Genomic DNA, 24,058 nt, shown 5'->3' with positions numbered 1-24,058 from the left:
GTTTCACCGCAAAAAGTTCCGTTTCGTTTCTGTTCCGGAACGAAAAAAGAAACGTTCCGTAACGGTTCGTAACGGTTTTTTGTTCTTTGTATAAAAAAAAGAAAGTATGAAAAAGGTGAGGCAATCATTAAAAACAACATTAGATTTGTGATGTAGTTGCTTGCCCTCCTCTTAAGAAAGTGGGACAAGGGTAAAACACGTTCTTCAGAGAAGCAGAAGTAACTGTACCACGTATTCCTACCAACTAGCACAAACCAGTATTCATTTCAAAGTCATAGTATTTATTTTCTCACAAGATAAATACGAATTTTTTTTAGTTGGCCTAATTCTTTGTGTCAAGGGAGTGAGCACGATCTCAGAAGCAGCACGTCATTGAGTGTACTCTCTGATGTGCGAGACCGCTGTTCTGATAAAAAGATCGCCAGGCCTGCGTGAAACACGCAGCAAGTCATAGCAAAAGCTAGAAGAGCGGACTTTGTAGAGCCCGTTGTTATCTCTTGGGGCATCTAATACAAGTAAACATGCAACGTGCCCACTACGTCATAAATCGTCGCAATTTTTCTGAAGTAGCGAAGTTCCCACTATGCCATTTTTCTTCATTCTTCGGAGAATCGCGGTACCCGCTACACATCTGTAAGGCATTATCTGCACTTTGTGCTGTGGCTGATAATGAAGAATTATGGCTGAGCACTTTGCAGTGGGTGGGAAGGAGTGTTGCGGAATGGGCGCCTCCATTCGATTCCAATTCCATTCCGGGGAATTAGAACTTGCCGCAATTCCATTCCTTTGAATTCCTCGGAATGAAAAAAACTTAGCCCATTGGCACTCAGGGAATGGCCTGGAAGTCCGATTCCATTCCTGTAATTCCTCAACGTAGGAAAGGCATCTTGATAGTTTTATCGAGTTAAGAATGAACGCCCCCTAAAGCTGATGTCATCAAATGCATTAAGAACTGCAAAAGTATGCAAAACACGTTGCCAAGGTCGAGGAATAGTAGCTTGGTGAGATATCTCGTGCAGTACAACCACCCGACTAATTCCCATAGGGGCAGTTCTCCCGCTACCGATAGTATTTGCGTGGTCAACATGTTTGAACGAATGGTGGTGTTTCAGTATTGTTTAAGCTTAAATCTGTTAATGCTAAAATGACGACATAGCGTATTTTTATGCTGACAAAAGCGCCTTTGCATCGAATACGGAACACTGGGCCGCACTGCCCGTCAGTACTGACGCTTGTCAAGCGCGCCTCGCAAGCGTGGATGGGGTGAGGAGAACTTTCTGTGTTCGCCTGTTCACAGGTATGCAATGTCTTCCTTGTCGCAAAGGTTATTTACGTGTGTCAGGTACTAAACTGCTCGTGAGATAAAGATCAGGCTGTGCATAGAGTATTCGCCACTTTCGGGTGGGGGTATCAATAGGGGTAATTTGTTTCTCCCTTCGGTATCTTCTGGGATAATGCATTTGTTTGTACACTAACTTATGCCTCAGTTTGTAGTATGCGCGTTGCTTATAAATGTACCGTGCTTGTAATCAGCTAAGCCATTTTAAAAATACTGCTTTAGTGTTAACTTGCGAGGCTCTGACTTACTAACGTTTGAAGCTTGAAAAACAGCACGTAGACGAAAATGTCCTCTATTTTCGGAGAAAGACGTAATTCCATTCCCTTTCCATTCCTCCGAGCGTTGTCCCCATTCCATTCCGGGGTCGCGAAAATGTGGAATGATTCCAGAGTCATTCCAATTCAGGAGTGGTACCTCCGCAACACTGGTGGGAAGCATTAAACCACACACTCTTTGCGCTATTAGCATTGTGTGATTACTGGTTGTTATTTTACTCTTCTGCCACGCTATATTACATATGTTGACGCGATTCCTTGCCCGACATGACGCCTGTGTAGAGTATTTTTGCGATGGAGTTATAAGCACCAGCGTGGCACTGTGGTGGAAGACCCGACTGCCACGCAGAGGGCCCGGATTCTAGGAATTTGTTTCTCATTTATTTCTTTCTTATACCACGCAATAGCGGTCACGTACACCGGCGGCCGCGGACAACTATGGAGCCAAAATCGGCTGTTGTGATCTCATAACAGCTTTCGCTGTAACAAACTTCAGCGCCGACAATGCCCTCTCCACTTTGGCCTGCTTGACAGGTGCGCAAAAGTCCACTTGCGTTAATATAAACATCTCTGGTTGCCACTGTTCTCGTTTTTTGCACAATTTCAACATATCTTTGCTTTGGATTTCCTGTCTGAGGTACGCGCTAATACTATACCCTGAGATATGCCCACATTGCATGAGCTCAGTTGTTTAGAATTGCGAAATTTTCTCGTGAACCGAAAAACGATTGAAAAAATTTCGGTTTCACTCCGGAACGAAATAATAAATAACGTTTCGGTTACGTTTTCGTTCCGGTCAAAAATATCGTTTTTTTCGTTTTTCGTTTTCGGTTTTCGTTCCGTTCCGACACTCTGGTTGCGACTCATTCGTCTTATATGAGTGAAGTCAGGCTTACGCCTTCTTGTGTTACAAGATTGTAATACCCGCCAAACTTTTTGTTTCTACTAAAAAAAGTACTTCATTCAATTCAATTTAATTTTTTTTTTCATCTCAAGGATTACAGGGTAGTCTCAGGAGAAAAGTGACGTTTGCCACTTGAGGATAACCCGAGCCTCCCTGATGCATTTAAAGCAACGAGAACATAAGGGTCGCGGTTTGTTGAACATAAAGCATGAAATATTTTGCGCAGTACAAGCCAAAATATACATGAACAGTGCTACACAAACAAATGACAATATGCTTATACAGTTTCCTTACTGCCCATATTACAAGGCACAATCTAATATATACACGAACACAGAACGCAGTATACATTGAGAGTTTCCTTAATGCATAAATTAACGTTGCATCTATATTCACAATGAAAATGCTTGCGTAATGTCAGGTGAACTATATTTTTCAATTGTTATTTTTCTTTGGAGTAATTTATTTAATGACACCGGAACGGTAAATGGTAGCATTTGTCCCCCAAAGTGTGTTCTAAGGATTGGAATGATGCATTGTTGTTGGTGACGAGTAGGGTATGGAGTAAAATATGTTTCCAGACGCAAAATATCGAAAAAATGGCTCGCTTGGCATGAAACAGTAATTGCTTATGTCTGATTGCTAGGGAATACTCGAAAGTTTGTGAATTGGGAGACTATCAAGCCGTTTAAACAGTTTCGCTTACGGGTCCATTCAACGCGGTACTGATGATGCGCAACGTTTTTTTTAAACACATTTAAACAATCCTATATATGTACAAAACTTATTCACGACGCTACGAACAAATTTTCCGTCAAAGCGGTGAACATTTGAAAGAAAGCTAAAAGTAAAACGTCAGCCGCTTCTCTGAGGCAACTAACTGACATCAGTCAAGTATTCTGACGACAGTAGACATTATGTAATGCATTATATATATACAGGGTGTTTCAGCTAACTTGCGCCAAGTATATTTCTTAATTTCGGGCAATCTAAAGAAAAGCTGGAAAAAAACTTTAAACAGGGCCGTTATCTCAGCACAGATGAAATAATCCGACGTTGCTGAAGAAGCGTTACAGCTTTTCTGTCGAAGATTTTTCGCTAGGGTTACTATTTTAAAAAGTAATTAGGTATTCTTTGTTAATTACCCAGCTGGGCGGATTGGAAAAAATATCATTACGTGTTGCATTCGGCTCAGAACAATACTGGACCAATTCGACACACGTCGTATATAGCTTTTAATACATGGTGCAAGTTAAGTGAAACGCGCTATATATATATATATATATATATATATATATATATATATATATATATATATATATATATATATATATATATATATATATATATATATATATATATATATATATATCAGAAAACTAACATACACATATCTAACAAGAAGCATTACTAACGTTTAACGTTTAAGAAAACTTGCAATCGGCGAGATGGTGCATAACTGATGGGAACTTTCGTGCGCAAAATTTTGCGCACGAAATTTCCCATCATTACTAACGTTGCCGCCGATGGACCATATATATAATGAGGGGGGCCTTAGTTGGTCAAAGGGCCATGACACCCAATTTTCGATCATAATCTGAATTGCGGGGTTTAATCCTTGTGCGTTCACAAATGAGCTGGCTAACTTGGCGCATTTCGTCGAGCACTTACTCTATAATTGGATATGTTTATAAACACGCGAGTGGTCTGAGAGTCGGGCAACACTGACGCACTCACGAACCGTGAGGTAACAAGCAGCTAGCTGTGTGAGCATCTGCAATCCAGCGAACGATTTAGTTCCGTGGTCAGCTGATCGTGAAATCGAGCTATTTTAGCTTTCTTCAGCTTGGCATCGAAATTTAGCGATTTGCCGCGGCTGAAACCTTGGTAGAAGGCGACGGCTTCGCGACGGAACCGACGCGACGAAACCCGTGAAAGAACCTGAAACTTTGGAGAAGGCGACGGAACCTGCGACCTTCGATTCGAAGGTCGCAGGTTCGGTCCCTGCCGGCGGCAAGTCATCTTTTCGTCCACTTTACTGTCTTCACATTTACACCATAATTACTACAAATAACATCCCCTATACTTTCCTTGTCTTTCTTGTCTGTTACTTCTAATTAATGTTTTCTCTGTCTTTGTATCTTTTTTCTGTCTTTCTTCTCTTTCTTTCTCTCTATACTATACATGGCTTTGCTGTGCTTCACCCTCTTTCCTCCTCCTCCTCACCCCCACTTCCCTTTCCCACCCCCTTGCTATACAAGGCTATGCTATGCTCTGCCAGCGTGCCTGGATAGCCGAGTGGTTACGATGCTCGCCTTCGGATCGTGGTTACGCGAGTTTGAATCCCGCCTCACCAAGAAATTATTTTCGCCAGGAATTTTCTCTTTCTATCTGTTTCTTTCTCTTTCTCTGTGCTCGTTCTCTCGCCCATCAGAGTTATTGCATCCCTCGCCGGACGAATCGGCGCATGCGCTCTGGGAGCGAAGAAGATGAAAAAGAGGGAGGAAGAATAGGACGAAGTGAACGCGTGACGGTCCATGATGATGGTAATTTCTGTTCGCGGCCAACAGCTTCTCCGAGCTTAAACAGCTCTGCGGTTAAAAGCAACAGCAACATAGTGACGAAGACTGCAGTATAGAGACAAGCTTACGAACATACAGCGCATAAATTTGGCTTATCCTTCTGCGCCCTTGATATGAATATGAGGCAGAGGTAGTCAGGTAGATTGACGCTAGTCGCTGGCCTTTCGCCACTCGCAAATGCCGCGCACGAGGAACCCTCTACGACCGATGAGCTTGACCCAGCCGACGCCGACGCACGAGGATCCGAAGCGTGGGCTGGTCGCTTGACGTCAGGAACGTCAAGCGTCGCGAGGCGGTCGCCAGTGGGCGCGGCGGAAGACGTGGTCTCTGGGAAGAGCTCAGGAATCGGCTAGGTGCTCCGGAGGGGACCTTCGCCGGGTGCCTTTACGAGGTTCCAGACATCGCGAGCTCGCCGGCTGCTATTTATACTGCTTCCTCGGCGGCACCGGTGGCGCGTTTTAAAATTAGCACCTTTTTGGCTGTTCCAAGAGCATGCGCAGTGCAAAAGTGACGACGACTAGAGAATAACAAACGAAAAAGAAATAATTACAAGCGAACGAGCACGCGAACGGGAGAGAGGGCAAAAAAAAAAAAAAAATCCCTCAACGTTGTTTGGCTCCAGAGCGGTGGCGGCGGTGCTTCGATTTGCAGCAAGTTCACGGAACTCGGATCGCTCGGAACCAGCGTCGGGACACGCACGCGACGCTTTGAAACCCGTGCTCGACAGGAGACACGCGGGAAGGAGCACGGCTCGCTGAAAAGTTCGCAGTTTCCGTGGGACATAGTCCTTAGCGGGCCGCCATGTTTATCCTGTAGGCCGCTTGGTGGGCTCTCGTCTACCCCACCCTTTATAACCTCACATTTCTGTGAACTTGGGAACCCAGAGGTGAGCATCTTCATTCATTTTTCTTCTTGCTGCCTACATTTTTACGCGCTGATGAAGGGGTCGCCACTTGGAGCTGTCGTCACGGCCTCGCTTTTCGTATGTTTTCCGCACAGTTCCCGACTGTTCTGCTCACCGTAGAGATACGGAAGAACGATACTAAAAAAAGTCGCTACCTGCTCCTCGTTTCGCAGTGGCATCGCGCTGTCGCTACGCGCCTCGCGTGTAGCTTTAGGATTTCCCATCATATGCGTGAACTTACAGTGCAGCCAGTTCTAGGCCATTCGTTTGCTTCCAGACATTGCCTTGCTTGTTGCTCTGCAATCTCACCACCTGGGCACGTCGTATGTAGATTTGTTCCTTTAGGAGCGGTTTTTCGGTCATGCTATCCCGTTGTCTCTATAGGACTTCTTGGTTTGCGCTTTTGTTACAAAGCACAGCTTTCGTACAAAAAACAAAAACAAAAAACAAGAAAGTGTGGGTGGAAGAAACTAAAAGCTCTCTTTGTAGCTAACACCTATTTTCGTCTGAGTGAAAAGTTCACTTCCGGCTTCAAGGTCTTGAGGTCTAAGGTGGGACACACGGGTTTATTTGTCTCGATCAGGAATAACATTTGCATACGACCAGGCGCAACGTATTACGCAAAAACTTTCTCATGAGAACATTTTGCGCAGCGAATGCCGCTTCTCATGCCGGCGGCGCGAGAGTTTCCGGGTATTGTGCACGGGATTTCGGAATCTCTCTTTCACCACGATTTATTTCGACTGAACGTCGCCTTTCGCTTGCCGCCTTAAAATAACCTGTTTTTACGAACGTGCTTGCAATGAACCCCCTTTAAGTTTGTTTGAAACTGATTTAAGAAAGAAGTTATCATTTGAATCTTTGTTTTGATGCATTGTCTTAGGCACTCACCATGCTGTCGCGAGAGAGCTTTGTGGAACGCTCTAAACCAATATTGGTTTAACATACACATTTGCAGCGAAGTAGAAAGGAAAATAGGAATTTCTTTCTAGTCCACTGTGAATGCTTCGATGCATAGTGTTGTACAATAGTACAGCCATATTTGAAATTTTATCTTAAAGCATAACAGTTGGTCAGACTGTTCGGCTTTAATTTTGATAGAGAGGGCGGCACAGCAAGACACCCGGAGAAGAAAAGTGTACCAAAAAGTTTTTGCTTGTTTAATACCAGTCTGCTTCAAGAAATATCAGTATGGCAGGAAAGTTGGATATCTGTGTTTTTCGTAGTTGCGGTTTAGCACTTGTACTCCCGTAAAATGTCGTGGGCTTAAGCGTGTGCCTCCCAGTAATGTGATGACGCATTCTGTAGAGACGTGTCGTAACCATGTGCCGCTTTCCAGGAGAAAACAGGATTGTTTCGCTAGTTTTCGACGAATAAAATACATTGTTTCATGAACAACGGTAACCATCAATGAGCTTTCGCATGCGGAAGCAGTTTTAGCCGTCCCGCATACTTGGAAACCAGGATGTAGTCTGCAGGCATTCCGTTCACCTGCTCCTGTTGCGATAATTGAGTATAAAATACAACGGGCTTCAAAAATAAAAACGCAATAAAAGCCAGTAGACTTGTGTGATATTTCAGAATCATAAGCGAAATGTCAGTAGAGATTGAGAGAAGAGGCCACGGGTGCACGGCGAACTCCTGGTATACTCATGGCACTTTATTGTCAACGAACATTTGCATAGTTCCTGTGGAATTTTACAGGAACCAGCAACTTTCGCGCCCTTCTCACCGATACGCGCTGCACCGAGCCACAGCTGTTGCGCGCAAATCAATGGTCCTAAATGCGTGACAGTATATAATTAACGTTGCTAAATTAACGTTCTAAATTCAGGAAAGCCTTTTCAACACTTTATACCAGAAATGGATGCTCTTTTATGTATGTGTTCAAAGTTTCTAGCAGAAATGTCGAGCTGTCTCTTCACAACACCAATTGTCAAGAGTTTATACACTGCTTGAACAAATGTTTTAATTTCTTCGACATCATTTTGGAAATCTCATGTATCTTCAACTTCGAAATTTTTTCGCCATCATGTACTTAATGTACAACCTATTCTTATAGAATTGCATCAATTGCTACGCCCATTTATGTGCACGTTTGAGCCTCCAGAAAAGCATCTAGCGAAACAGCAGTCAGTACAAATTTGATATTTTCTACAGTCCTCGAAAGCACCCACAAAGTAGAATTTACTTCGACGTGTTAATCGAACTCTGACAGCACTAAGCGACACAGCGTGCGCGATTAAGGGTGCTTACAGAGCTTCTGTAATATTCCACAAGGCGCCTAATTATGATACGCACTTCTAATTTTACTTACATATCTCTCTGTACATGTCCAATATTTCTTCGACCATTAGTATTTTCAGTAGTTCTCTAGAGTACTTTTCAACCGCATATGGAGCGGATGATTCGAACAGTCGTTTTGGGCTGAACATTCCTCATCGCAACTTGTCCGAATAACACATTCGTGGTAAGAAAAAAAAAGAAAACAAGCGTGTTTTGTGGACTGAGCATAGGGACGTTGTAAGACAAATTACCTGATCCAAGGTTCAGTCTTCTTCGAAGAGTGTGCTCCCTATAGCTGTATTGAGACGACAAGGCTTTTGTTTGAGTTCACAATCACGGGGAATCGTCGTCACTACACAATAGGAAGAGGTGACGCACGAGAGAAAGCACAGATCCGGTCTAGTTAAAGAACACTTCCACGAATCGGTGATCAAATATCGAGGTTAGTCACACAGCAGAGCAAACATTCATACGCCGATGTTTTAAATGGGGACGATTCGGAATAAGGAGCAACTCAATTTATGGACGTTACTTTTTATTCGTCATATCTTGCAGACTGTTGCTGCTGCTGTTCATTCTGCGGCAGTTGCAATCGTCGTGCTGAGTTGCACTGGTCGTGCCAGTCGGCATTACACGGGGGGGGGGGGCATAATACAATTTCGGAAACGTAATACAGGCAAAGAAGAATTGTCTATGAAATTATGCAGTAAACATCGCGGATAAAGTAAACAGTAAACATAAAAAAACATGGCCACTAGAAATTGAAACCATAAATGATGATGAATGCAGCAAGTACGTCCACATTTATGCTCCCTAACTTTGTTTACGTGCAGAGAGTTTGACATAATTTAGTTGCAGTAAATATCGCTTTCTGGAGATTAAGCCTTCTGTGTGATTTAGTAGGCTGTGGTTGTTATGATTTCTGCATAATATTTCTGCAGAATATCTCGATGGCGACCACATAAGCCCTGTCGTCGTGATCTGACTGACGCGTTAAAATAATATTAGCGATATTTTCTTTTTGACCTGGGTGCGTGCTGCTGTGCTGAGCCAATTTACTGTCGTTCCACACAGATTGCAGGAGCATGAGAAGGCTGGAAAGTGCGTAGCCGTCGTCAACATGTTTGCAAGAAAAGACGTAGGAGGTGAGAACCGTGTTCTGAGAATAACTTTAATGATCTTTTGCATGTCTTTCTGTTTCTCTCTCTTCTCGAGCAGGCACTAATTCTGCCGGAAAGTGCTTAAAAAATGCGTGTCGACACGGGCTTTTTCAGAACAAAAGTTGTTTATATGAATCGTCAGCCTACAATGTGTGTCTAGTGGTGGTCATTCACACTGGTCACTCGATGCCACAAATGCAGAGTTTATGATATTTTGCAATTGTGACATCGTGGTGGCGATAAAGTGCCTAAACGCACGCACTTCGTCAGTGATTGTAGGTTGCTGGTAGCGAAGCCTACGAATTTATTATCTCGCGTTTCGTCACAACTATTTATTTTCACGTTTTGTTTTGTTAGAACTATTCAGAAGTAATGATTTGTTTGATGCAAATACCACAATCTTTTTTTCGTGCGTCATTGCCTGGCTAACGTCTAATGAAAAGCCCAAGAGTAGGTTACTTGCAGCTGCATAATCGCCGTGATTTCCGATTTATCTCAGCTGCATCACGCACATGCAGGGCTAGGCCGTTCACACGTTCTAGTCTCTTAAGAGCATGCATGAAATGAATCCTGCATGACCATGTGGCACTTGGTGCATAAATGTGAACTTGGGCTGGGCAAGTGATTAAAAAGAAACAGTCGACTCATGGTTGCTAAATACTGGAAGGCACTGTGCGACTTCGTTGAGTATACATGGCGATCACATTACGGCCCGTGTGTAATGTATTGATTCTTTTCGCTGCCATACTGTGACTTTAACTCCGCTTGTCGTGTTGCGGTTACAGCGTCATATGTGACGCTATGCCGTACGAACGTTCGATCCCTTTACAAAATTTACTCATCTTGCGAGTTGAACACGCCGTGATGCTTGAGTAGACAAGACGAGCACGCCCTTATCGCCTCAAGCTCAACGTGGCTCACATCAACTACTTTAAATGAAAACTTGAGTTTCCACAACCGTCGATATGCTCAGTGTGCAGTGTTTCTGAGGGCGTGTTTCATCTTTTATATGAGCGCAGTCAATATTCATCGCACAGACGACCTACGAAAGCTGCGTTGCGTTTGTGCCATGACTCCAGCTCAAAATTGCTTTTAATTTGCTGGCATGTCGATGGAGGCGAAAATGTTTGAGGCCCGTATACTTAGATTTAGGTGCACGTTAAAGAACCCCAGGTGGTCAAAATTTCCAGAGCCTTCCACTACGACGTCTCTCATAATCATATCGTGGTTTTGGGACGTTAAACCCCAGATATTATTAATTTGCTGGCATGTGGCCAATGCTTGCGCGTACGTTGCGTGGAACGAAAGCCCTCCTAATATTTTTGGAAACTACGGGCCTCTATTGAGGCTTCATACCAGGCTGATTGCGTGCGAATTATTAGTAGTTGTTCGATTCCCGTACATCGTGACTTTTACCACACCTGGAGTAGCATGTCAGGCCGTGAGCTAATCGGACTTCTTCAATTTTTATTGGTAACAACATCTATCTCATTTCTTTCTCATCACCACTCTCTCTCTCTCCTTTCACTCGATTCTATTTCATTCGCAAGACTTGACGTTCGGCCATCTTTCTGAGACATGCCTAGAATGCGGGAACAAGCCAGTGGACACACACAAGCACTTGTGGACGCCCGCTCGCTTGTCCTCGTATTATGTATACGCTTAAGCAATCCCATCAGTTCCCTTCTTATAACTTGCCGCTATGAGTCGGGCCATCCCGATAATAACGCAGACGGAGTGCCACTTGACAGGCCCACTGGCAAAGTGCGAAAAGAAGTAGCATTTAAATTGAATATTTGCATTCGGTTAAACTTACTGCATTATACTACGAACTAGAACTGTCTCGGGCATCGATAAGTATAGTACTCATGAGCACGGGTAGCAAATAAGCGGCGGGGGAAGGGGGGGGGGTTGCATGTCTACACTCCTTCGCGTGAGAAGATATGTTTTTAGTGCACTCGAAATATGCTATGGCTTTATTCGGAGACGACGAATTCACGAGGATGATCTCGCAACATTTGTACTCATCGGTGGATCCTGATCTATTCACGATAAGACCGCACTTATACTGTATACACGAGGTCTTCAAAGTTAATCTCGCTGAAGCTTTAATAAAAACACCACGCTAGCTAGTCAAAATCTGCTTGTACAGGGGGCACATGTCTTTTGGAGGACACAATTTTTCAGTCCTATTAAAATCTCCAGAAGTCGAACAAAAACACGCTAATGACTTTGATTCTCTTGCAGTTATAACGTGTTGTTGTACTCCATACTTCACGAACAATCGTATTTGAAGACGACTTTACTTCGATTTTCCTGGACCGCTTCTTTTCCGAGATATTCATAATGATATTCGACATTCATTCACCTAATTTCGCATTCAGGGGCGTAGATCCCCACAGAATTTCAAAGAATCGTAATGTCGCTTCTTACTGCGTTTGGCAAGTCTTTGCCCACTTGACTAAGCTGACAAAAATTGTTTTCTCGACCGGTGAAAACAAGCAATGCCTGACTACTTCCCTTTCTCTCACGTCGACATTCCCTCATACCATTGTGCCGAGGTGCACGCCCCTGCAGCAAAATTAGCAGAATGGGTGTCAACATCCGTAATGAATATCTCGCAAGAGAAACGCTCCAGGAGGATCAAACAAAGCGATATTTCCTTCAAATATGATTATATTGACGTTTAAAATCTAAATATACATCACGATCATGACAGCAGTAATGTCCATTCAGAACTGTGCCCTCTGAAATGCATAAGCCACCTGTGCAAGCAGATTTTGCGTGGCTCGCGTCGTGATTTTGTTAAAATTATTGTTAAAGTAGCTTTGACGACCCTGTGTAGAAGCGTAGACTACAAGGTTCACAGCTAAAATGGTCCTTTCTGTTCTGGTTATTGCATTTGTCATGATTTGGTTAACGTGCATTACGTAGGTGAGAGTACTTATAACGTTTCCGGCCGCGGTGGCCGCATTTCGATGGAGGCAAAATGCTAGAGGCCCGTGTACTAAGATTTAGGTGCACGTTGGGAGATTTAGGTGCACATTAAGGTGCATTCCGGATATTTCGACCGGATGGTCGAAATATCCGGAGCTCTCCACCACAACGTCCTTCCTAATCATGTCGGGGCTTTGGGACGTAAAACCCCCGCAATTATTATTAATGGAATTCTTATAACGTAATAAATTAGATGAGGTGGGGAGGGGGGGGGTATTGTGTGAACGGTAAGAACTTTTTCAGGGTCAGTGAAGCAAAATGCTACCGTCTGAAAGATCTTAGCTTCCCCATAAAACGGATTTGTTTTGTTGCTAATTGAATTGTGATTGCAGCGCAAGGGAAGACACGAGACAGAGACCAACGAAGAGAGCGCTCGTCTTCGTTGGTCTCTGTCTCGTGTCTTCCCTTGCGCTGTAATCACAATTTGAAATGGAATACCAACTAGCCCGTACTCAGACCTTGCTTTGTTTTGTTGCCCGTGTTCAGGTATTCATGTACAAATTAGAAGACTGAAATGTTTTAGTTAAAAATATGGGCTGACAGCGACTTTTACACGACGTTTTATTCACTCTTCACTGCGAACGATTTATTGCAGGAAATTGTGCGTTTAGCGAGAAAAAGAAAGTTGGACCTTTTGGGAATAACGCCTAGCGTACAGGAGGTGGAATGAAGAACAAATATTTCAACAAATAATTCTATTCGCGTACGACATGCACAAAGTAACTTTATCAACGTGCAAATAAATAAATAAATAAATAAATAAATAAATAAATAAATAAATAAATAAATAAATAAATAGAAACAGCTTCTTTTCATTAAATGAGAGTATCAATTTTCTTTTCCGCGTGTTCGTTCGCCGCAGCTGATTGGCCGACGACATGAAACCGAAGTTTTATTGCAATTAAAGGGAGCTTCCAACAAAAGCAACACAAGTACGGACTCACTTTCTTATGGACGGCCGCAAAACTAAAAAAAAAAAGAAAAACAACAGAACGCTCAAAGTAAAAGAAACCAGGCGGACGGATTTAGAGTTCTCACGCCTTTGACGCAATGATTGCGTCACTCGTGGTAACGCAGACGACCGCGCAACGCTTCACTTTGCCTCACGCTTTTGCTCCGCAGTTTACTGGAGAAACTTTGGCGGCATTCGTTCTCGTCCGCCCGGATGCTCAAAATACACGGGGCTGTCCGCGCTAAATGGCAGATCGTGCCTTCTCGCTCGACCACTTCGCTGTGAGACGGAAGTGCCTTCTTCTCGTGCTCTGGCGCACCTTCGCAAACTCAATCGCAAACGAATGCTGCACGCGCAAAGGACACGCAGCAGCCGTATTTTTATCGAGCGGTGTCCGAGCGACGCTATTACGACAACGCCTGGCTGAGGTTTTCATTTGAATGGATGGTACTACTAGTCAAACTCTGCGTACTACTAGTAAAACGTGTACCACCAACGCTCAGAACCCTGATTAAAAAAGCCTCCCTCTACAGGGTTTAGAAACGCTGGATGTGTAATTGAAAACTACATGGTTCGAACAGCGCGACTCAGGGAAAACATGACCTTTTACTTCTCCGATGTACTTACTGGTGATCTCTGGAGATAGCTGTCCCTGATAGATGACCGGCTTCTGCATTAAAATGTAATTGCCCTTGTGCAAGAGATGCTGCAAATTAGCTGTGCACATGCAACAAACGCCTGACTACACTTAGGTTCGTGCCATGTGCGATAAATACATTTAGAAAATTATGTCGCTTTGATGTGACGTGAGCCAGAAGGGGAAGTTCTCGTGACTAGGCAGTGACGAAATTGGAATCAAGACGCGTCAAAACAGAACCTCCTCAGAAAAAAATGGCAAGTAGTCCTAAATACACAAGTAGCTTACTTTTTGCGCGCGGTGTGGCCATCTTCTCTTTTTATCTTAAACTATAAACAGGCCCGAAAAAGGCTTTCGCCTGTCTGCACGAAGAAGCGCCGCTGTGGCTGCCCCTGAGTTTTATTCTTTACAGAGAAAGTGCGGTTTTCTTGCGCACCGCACGGTAGAAACAGATAAGCCCCAAGCACCAGACGCAAAGGTAAGGCGATCCGCTGGTGCCAGTGAGATGACTTGCCGCTTTACTCGACAAGATACTGCCGCGACGCGCCTTCGTTCAAGTTTCTTCACTTCCTTGTCACGGGAAGTTTCGGTCGGGCGGGACAGAGTGGCCGCGTTTCCTGCGCGCCGCGCGCCATTAGTTCCGATATCGCCATTAAAATTCGATGATGGCTATCTGAAATTGCGCGCAACTTTAGTGATTTCTAAAAAAATGGGAATGCCACAAGTCTGCATGCACTACAACTTTCTAATATGAACAACTACCCTCAAGTCAGTAATTAAAGAGTTAATTAACGAGTTTTTGCTAATAGTCACTTCAGTGTCATTTTAACTGTGGCAAAGTATTTCCGCATCGACGTAGAGCTCGTGTGCGAAAACTACAGGAGCCTAACTTTGGCTCCTGTAGATCTGTATTGTCTAAAAAAAAAGGAAAAGGCACCTTGTATATTAGACCAAGTGTGTCGAGATTAGATACTGCTGATGATGGTGATGGGGGTGGTTGTCGCATTCCCATTTGAATCGGGTAGGTACATACGTCATTGGGCACTATAACGTCATGCACCATGAATGAGTGCGGTGTAGCGAATGGATCGGTGGTCTTCATGCAGCGCGCGGGAGAGACGTTTATTCAGCTGTGATAAACACCAAGATGACATTTTGTTTGTAACACTTATAACGAACGCAGTCGGTTAAAGAAAGTGCATTATAGTTTTTTTTTTCCCGCCTACACACAGCGCAAACGCCGGCGCAAATTCAGGATATTATCTCTTTGCGCATTCAGTTTCTGCGCCGTAGTAACATGACAGTGCCACAAAAGAACTGATTTTCTCTCTTCCAATCTCTTATAGAGAAAGAGAGGTAAGAATGGGCAAGCGTGTTAAGGAAGAATGCCTCGCAATATTAAACTACGCTTCCTTTCCTTGCAAAATCCGGGATCCTTTCTTTTGTTCAAACGCGAGATGCGCGCCTGTCATCCACTCTTTCACCCCTCTCGTTGTTTCGTGTTCAGCTGGATGCGTAGCTGCACCGCGGCTTTTGTCAGAACCTTCTTCTGGCACGTCAGACAGCGTGGAAATTTGTGTTCCGTCTCGCCAAAACGATACAGCATACTTGGAAGGCTAATGCTGGAGCTTGAGTCAATCAGGAGCCACTCACAATTTGCCTCGCGGTATTTTCCTCAGTTAAAGACGTGATTCGTGAACGGCGAAAGCCTAAGATGACTTATCGTCGGCCATCGTAGTTGGTCAGACGTGAATGCTCACTCCGTAGCACGTGTGGGCAGCCTCCGCTTCAGTTTGGCTTTTCCTCCAGAAAGGCTCACGGTGACTGTAGCTTCACTGCACAGCTTAGAGACGCTGAAAGTGGGACGCAATAAGGGCAGTAGGTGGGTGCCGCAGTTTAGGGAGTAGACCTGAACTGACGCAGATTTGAAAAACAGCATTTTCTATTTGACATGTTTTTATTTCTAAGCCGTGCTTTGCCTTTGGCAAGATGTCAAAGCTAGCTTTTCAAGTAGAGGAGATTGAAAATTTTATAGTAGCGCTCAGAGCAAACAACGAGAAGAACAGAGTACGTCTAAGCTCTTTACTTTATAGTTCGGTAAACAGCGTACTCCGCAGGGAATGATCGACTTAAAGATGCGTTGATGCGAAAGCACTTCGGAGCGAGGCCGAGCTAATACTGAGCTGTCACGAAAACATTCGCACTTGGCGATCTGTGCCAGATTAGGGACTTCCACACCAACTCTCAAAGTGGTGATACATGCGTATTCATCTTGGCGGCCACAGTATTCAATACCGTAGCGGATGATCGAGTACAAGACAACGTTATGTGCACCGCAGCAATTAATAATAAATAAATAAAATAATCCCCGCTGTTGTTACAGTAAATGGGCTCAGCGTGAAAAGAATTGTTCAAGCCTGCTTTATCAAAAAATTAATATAACTTCTAGAATAACTGCCAGTTGGGCGTGTTGGTATATATTCATGATGGTGAAGCGCTAAAAGAAACTGAGACTTATGAAGAACGCCGCGTCCTGTGTTCTTCATAAGTCTCCGTTTCTTTTAGCGCATCACCATCATGAATATAACTTCTATCGTGTACTAGAGGGAGCGAACTATTCGTTAGTGGTTTTCGTGGTTTATTTCGGGGGCGCCCTTCAAGACGCACGCTGTGAAGACACCGATAGATTTTTCTTAAGGTTTCAGTTTCTTCACTTCTGATGCTTGCGACACATCATGTGAAATGCAAGCATCTGTGAAGGCGCTAGCTGGATGTGTCTCGTCCAAACCGGCGTTTCTGGATACACTACAGGACGTCGAGCTGCACGAACGCTGCGTTTGTGACTTATGTGAATGCGATTACTGTTAGGTTCGCACGAAAAGTGAGGAACAGTAGGACGGCTCCGGAGCATGTTCTTAGCGCATCCTTTTATAATGCAGTTTGTTGCCAAACTGTCGAGCAGCAACTCGTCGGCTCAATCGATATTTTTTAAATGTTTTGGGGCGTTAGTTTAGGATCCGGTGTGAGACGGGCTCAAAGCGCATGCTGCTGCGGATTGGTTGGCGAAAATGTTGCTCAACGTGAATTGGGCACCATTGCGCTTATTCGCCATTAAAAGTAGGCGTGAGGGTGCGCCTTTGTCCTTGAAACGTTCCCTATCAATTTATGACATACACACAATTCGCGACGCGAAGAAAGTGGACTCACAGTTTCACGCTATACTCCGGCCGTTCGACGCGAGTTTACGACATGTCATTTGATCGTTATATAGGCACTTACTAGGCGTGAGAGGTTGACCGAAACACGGAACGTGACGTGATCTGCGACTAATTCCTATACAATTGCAGTACGTACATACCTAAGTATGCGCCATGTGGTCAATGCCAAAACATAACCGTTAATTGGGGGAAGGAAACCAGTTTAACTTGCGCCGATCATGATGGCGTTACAGTGCGCACAGCTTTTCCGTAGCGTTCCATTAATACTTCTACTTGGGCGAGTTGGTTCATCGTAGATTAAGGGGGTAACAGCGTGGACACACACCCACAAGAGAGACGACACGGACACAAACGCTGACTGACAACTGGTTTTAATGGCAGAATGATACACCTTATTAGAGTGTACTAGAACAGGGGAGTGATCGGAACGGCCGCAGCACCAATGTACAGAAAGTGAAGCCCAAACAGGGTCAATCCACCTGCAGCGCTGCGACCGGTAGTGTGCAATGTGTCGTCGTTTAAGAGTTGCGCGCGGCTCCGGCAAAGTGGCGCAGGGTTAGAATGCCCGCTTCCCACTCAAAAGGCGCGGGTTCGAATTGCAGCTGTAGATGGTGGGTTTTTATTCTTATTGTCACCTTTTATAGCTGCGTTGGTTTTTTACTTTCTTTCTTAAAACTAGCTTCTGTTGCTACTTATCACTACAAAAAGTAACGTAAAATGTGAAATCTTGTTTCGAGTCTCGTCTTCGCGAAAATCTCGGAGGCCATACTTTACGTTTTTGTTCAATCCCGTGCGGTGGCGCTGCGAGTAATTACGCTCACTGTCAGATTTTTCCTATTTTACTTCACGTGTCACGTTACTTTTTGAACCAACACGTAGCAACTTAAGGTAGTTTTAGGAAATAAAGGAAAACCAATACAGCTACAAAAGGTGACACTAAGAATAAAAACCCACCATCTGCAGCTGCGATTCGAACCCGGGCCTTTTGAGTGGGAAGCGGGCATTCTACCCCTGCACCATTTCGACGGAGCCGCGCGCATCTCTTAAACGACGGCATATTGCAGACTACCGATCGCAGCGCTACAAGCGGATTGACCCTGTTTGGGCTTCACTTTTCGAAGCTCGTTCCGGGCACTCCCCAGTTCTAGTACACTCTAACCTTATATATGCCAAAGTGAAGCATGGGAAAAAAAAACAAAAACAAATAGAGGGATGAATAACAACGATTAACAACGCGCAGCGCCAACAACGCAAAACAGCCAACCAAGGAAAACCGCAGGAAAACATGACCTAAGACCCGACAGCCGCATCTAGAAGATAAAACTCACAGTCAAGGAGGGCAAGAGATGGGGCGCTAACGCACTTGTTATCAAGTTTCTTAATGTGATAGGCTTCTAAACTGACACGTGCAGTCTTGTCTTCACTCCTACCAAGAATCATTGTCCCTTCAAACCGGGCCACACATCCTGTGCACTTAATGACATGCGCAACTAAATGTGAGTACTTATCATCTAGCTTTTTCAATTTTTGTGCGTGTTCCCCCAAACGGTCGTTGACACAGCGCCCAGTTTCGCCAACGTAGAACATCCCACATGACATGGGAATGCAATAGACCACTCCACATATTCACAAGCTTTCCCACAATCTTAAGAAGGTGGCAAGTAGGCACGGGGTCCCAATTTGTTTTTCTGCCCCCAATAAGCTGGGAAAGCTGTGCCCACGTATTTGCAACACCAGCAAACGTGGATGCCAGAAGAACACCAAACGCCGTTCGTCAAGTGTTCCACTGGAGTGGTCTATTGCATTCCCATGTCATGTGGGATGTTCTACGTTGGCGAAACTGGGCGCTGTGTCAACGTGTGTCAACCGGGCGCTGTGTCAACTGGCGCTGCGTCGAATACGCAGTGTGGGCGTTTTAGGGTTGCCACCTTTTTCCGAAAAAAAAGACCGGCCCTTCTACGACGGGGGGGGGGGGGTTAACAGGAGATTAAAATAATGTACAACAATAGACGCTATGTCAATTCTTCGGCATGTAGTGCCATTTAATGTAACATTGCTTTCATTGAACCAAATAAACCCAATGCACAAACAAAAGCAGCACAGTAAGCTAACCAACTAGCCTAATTGCTGACATAAAAGTACCCGTGATTGGAATGAAACTTCGCTTATTACTCTGAATGTGGTGCGCTGAAAAGGAACCACAATGCTTCGTCCATAAAAAAGCTCTTCTCTGCGTCTTAATCCAACAGGCCAGTGGCATTATAGACACAAAGGAACGTTAAAATGTGCATATGCCACAAAAATGTCGGATATTCATGTACCATACACGCGCAATAATATGCTCTATTCCAATAATCGCTATAGGCTTCCCAAGCAACGCTTAGCGGCGCTGCTGCTCTTGACAGGCAGCGCCATCTCTGGCACAAAAAGAGAAACTGGGGTGTAAGCAGCGAGCGTTTTCCCTTCTCTCCACCGCGTTGCCGCTCGCTTCTGTGCACGCGCAGAGCTCTCGCGGCGCCTCACAATGTACCGCCTGCAGTGCGGGTTGAAAAAGATCTCACAGCTGGACAAGCACTACCGAAAAGCGAACTTGATAAAAGGAGAAAGGCTCGTCAATCACGTTAACGGTGAAGAGCAGACGATCGACGACAACGACGCCCGACTCAAAGCGAAATGCATTTCCCAAGTCGTGATTACACCGTGTAGGGCGTATACCTCGAGGTAAGTCTCATTCTGTCATGTTAAAGATGAATAATGGTCCACATGCACACAGAAATGAAGCCGTACACGCTATGGATGTTCTGCGGTGTGGACTACGAATCATATGATTGTTGTTTTGATATGGCATGCTTAACAGTAGCAGCCGTGTACTTTCGTGAACAAACGTTTGCGGCGTGCGAAAAAAAGAAATTACACGACCATGGCCCTGTTTCCTGAGAAGGTTAGAGCCAAGTCCTCCGTGCCGCTGGAGAATCACCCGCCGATTAAGACGCGAGGCAGCTATAAGCTGAGCTTTAACCACTGTGAAGCAAGATGAACTGCTCGCCTCGTTTTTTCGGCTCTTGTGTCATGCTTGCAGTCTCTTTTTATGATATCGACTTGACAGGCGTATTAAACCTGCTGCGCGAACGCGGCTACAAAATCGCACAAAATCAGAAGGTGACAGAAGGTTACTTCAAGGTTGCAATTGCAAAGCATGTATTAAATGCCAGTTGTATTTAGCGGCTTAAATATATATCACACTAATAAAGTGACAGAAACAAAGCAAACCTGCAGAACGATGTCAAAGCTTGCTGAAAATGCACGGACGTCCGTTCCGGCGTGATAAAGCAGCCTTCCCGACGCGTGAATTGCAGGCGCCGAACTTCTGACAATGTGCCGAGTTCAGTTGAATTCAACCAACCGCGCAACGCTAACGGTATAGCGCGATTGTGAACGTTCAACAACGACGGGTAGGTCTCACGAACACGAAGAATCAAAACACAAAGTTGTTTCACCTACAACCGTAACTGGACTTTCACAATGCGAGAAGACAGAGTGTAATCATTACTGTAGTCGCTGCGTGCATGCGCCGCGTTACTTACCGATTCAGGTAGTCGAAGCGAACGAAAGCGATGAACTCAGACAACCAAAATAGAAGGCGAGACAGCGCTGTCATCTATCCACGCTTGCCGCCTTTATTTCTCGTGCGACACGACCGGGAAACAATACAGTTTCACGCGTAAATCGCGTGCCTTGGTGTTGTCTGCACTGTTGTGGCAGCCCACGACACAAGAATACTTCCGATCTCACGTCTACTACCGTGGGGTCACTTCTGCCATCGCGGAAATGCGCAGCTTCGCACAGCAAGCCTATCGGTTCAACGTGCCGAGCTGACGGCCCCCCCGTGACCCGCACCGACAGAAGAACGTGTGCGCACGTGCGCTACCGCTACCGCTACCGTGAAAGGGGCTGAGTCGGCCGCGCATAAGCTCCAGAGCTTTCCGACAGAGCCGCAGCGCGGCGCTGTCGTCGCGCCGCAAACTTGAGCTTGGGTTCCCCATAGACTTGAAGGGATCCCAGAAAGTGGTTGACTAATAGCGTACGAGTTTTGGTGATTGACGATAAATAAGTCCCGTCGGAGTTGTTGAACTGACGCTTATAAAACACCCAAAAATTAAGCAATCGCAATATTATGACAAAAGAAAAACGGCCAATGGCAGCATGTGCGGACCGGCAACCGGCCCGCCATCTGAAAAACCGGCCTGGCCGTTTTAAACCGGACAGGTGGCAACCCTAGGGCGTTTCCCTGCTGCAGAAGTTGAAAGCCAGCGCTGCCAGTGCAAATTCACACTCGAAAGAGAGGGAGTGGATTAAGCCAGAAGTAGTTCCTTAAGTGCACCGTGTCAGCCATAACCTAAAGAAGGTGGCTACCCGGTACGGCATCCCGGTTGTTTTTTCAGGCCCCAATAAGTTGGCTCACTTGTGCACGCGAATCACACGATGACCCGATGGGCTGCCAGAAACAGCACGCAAAACCTTTTAGGCGCTGTGCACAAGGGGTGGTCTATGAGATACCCCTAAGCTGCGGGAAGTCCTACATCGGACAAACGGGACGTTGCGTTAACGACAGATTGAGGGAGCATGCTAATAGCGTAGGTAAGAGAGATTATGCGCATCTTCCCACGCATTGCAGTGCCTGCGGTTGTGTACTGTGCTTTGCGCAAGTGCTGATTCTCGGCAAAAGTAGCAAACAAACTGCTAGAGAGTTGTTGGAAGCCTTCTACATAAAAAAAAATTCGGGAGATCCCACGTACCGTGGGAGTCGATGTTATGCGAAGCATGCGACGGGTAGGTGACTGTGGCGTAACTTTTTTTACTGAGCGACACGTTACAAAATGACGCTAAAGATTTGTATAAATTTTATACGCACACATATATATGTTGAAGAGCCGCATATGTGTTATATAACCAGATGTTTACGGTTGGGTACCGCTGCCAATGGCAACGTGGGTATTACCAACACCAGAAGCGGTAAGCTGATATGTAGTGCTTATACGTGTCCCGAGAACACACGCATGTTTCACGAACCCGTGTGCATGTGTGCAAGACGTTCTTGACAGTTCTTGAACAACGGCATCATCACCGTGATCAGTGAGCACCAGCAGCTGGTCATTACTTGTTATAGGATCCGGTCGTGATCGTGGTGACCAGGGGTCCATGTGTAGTGAAGTATGTGGTATAGTAGAGCTGTTGGAATTCGTGGATGCCTCGGTCATTTCGTCGACAAATTGTCTGTCGACAGAGCCGGCGACATGTCGGAACCTGAAGCCACCTTTCGCGTTGGTGAGGTATAGGCCGTCGAGGCTGGTAGGCCTGGATAGTGCTACGTAGACCAACATCAGTGGATGGTGTTTGTCCTATTCGTAGACTACCTGGGCATATGTGGCCTACGTAGCCTAGTCTACAAATGGCTGTCAATCAATCTGACATCATCCTCGGTCAGCATGAGGCCATCGCCCAGCCTCGTAAGAAATGAAGAGGACACTGCGTCGTTCTGGTGGACGAAGTGCACTTTACGATGCGGTGATGTGGATATCATATGTAACTTTCGTTAATGTATTCCTCCGGGGTCGAGCAATGCTTCAATATAGCTTGCTCAATCATAGGTATACAAACGTAATGTTTATTAGACTGCTATAAAAGCGGAGCCAACACTGGAACTACAGACGTCAATCTGATATGACGCCTGTATCGTAGGAGTACACATCGTAGGAGTATGATGTAGTGTTTATTGCTTTTTTGTAAAATTAGATAGCCAGCACCACAACCACAATTGACGTTGCACCCATATTACGTCTGCGTAGGCTGTGTTTCCAAACCAATTTATAGACCTGGCGTGGCTCAGTGGTAGAATACCTGATTGCCACGCAGAATACTTGGGTTCGATTCCTGCTGGGATCCTAATTTTCATTCTTTCCATCCGTTGAGTCAACGCTGCCGGTGTTGGTTTTCCTTAATGCTCTAGCATTTAAGTTAGCAATGCCTGTTCTCGCCGTTCCTGGGTAGATATAAACTGTCAATCACCTGTGGCGCATACCCGTACACCGCGGCTCGTGGTAAACGGGTATGTGCCACACGTGTCTAGTGGAAAGGGTTTGACGACGTACGCGACAGGATTTCAACGTTATTCATGTCATGACCCGCTAGTCATATTCGTCAAATCCTCTTACCCTCCCATGCAAAGTTTGGTCTAGACCAAGTTAAGGAGGCGATCACGAGAGCACCCAGACGTAGGCGGCTAGATAGATAGATAGATAGATACGTAGATAGAAACGCTCAAAGTGCCAGAGGTTCGCTAAGAAATGCTTCGCATTTAAAAGAAAGGGTCTGGTTGTGTCAGTGATCAGAAATGCGCTTTCTCGATAGCATGTTATCTTGAGCATGTCATTCCACGCCATACGTTCACTCTTCACGCATGCGTGGAAAGTGTCTTTTTTTTCTCTGTACATTTCTGAGTATGCCATTAAACCGTTGGTGGTCGGCGCTTCACTTTCTTCTCATCTCTACGCCCATTTTTCACGAAATGTATTTTGCGCCACAGTCAAGTGTACCTAAGCGATGGAAGCACCAACTAGCCCAAAAAGAAGTCGTTTTGGAATATCCTTCAGGGGTACCACTCATGTGAACATCACTTTTAATGTCAGTGTCATCCTTAAATAGCAGCGAACAGCTGCAGCCTGCATATAACAACGTAGACATGGTGCCGCGGCGACTGATCTCACGCCGAGGCGCATTAGTACGACCTGCATGCCTTGTTTATCA

General features: G+C 45.2%; 1 protein-coding gene across 1 annotated transcript in view; it reads left to right on the top strand.

The window, feature by feature from the left end:
* Positions 1-9,361: 9,361 nt before the first annotated feature.
* LOC119382528 (E3 ubiquitin-protein ligase lubel) overlaps positions 9,362-24,058 on the top strand; it is a 164,016-nt gene continuing 149,319 nt past the window's right edge. The window contains exon 1 of the mRNA XM_049412766.1: positions 9,362-9,435. Coding sequence (XP_049268723.1) covers positions 9,411-9,435 — 25 coding nt within the window. The 5' untranslated portion in view covers positions 9,362-9,410. The remainder of the gene's footprint in view (positions 9,436-24,058) is intronic.

The sequence above is a fragment of the Rhipicephalus sanguineus genome, chromosome 1 (genome assembly GCF_013339695.2).
Source record: "Rhipicephalus sanguineus isolate Rsan-2018 chromosome 1, BIME_Rsan_1.4, whole genome shotgun sequence".
Taxonomy (NCBI): Eukaryota; Metazoa; Arthropoda; class Arachnida; order Ixodida; family Ixodidae; genus Rhipicephalus; species Rhipicephalus sanguineus.
This window is presented reverse-complemented; position numbering and strand designations above follow the sequence as displayed.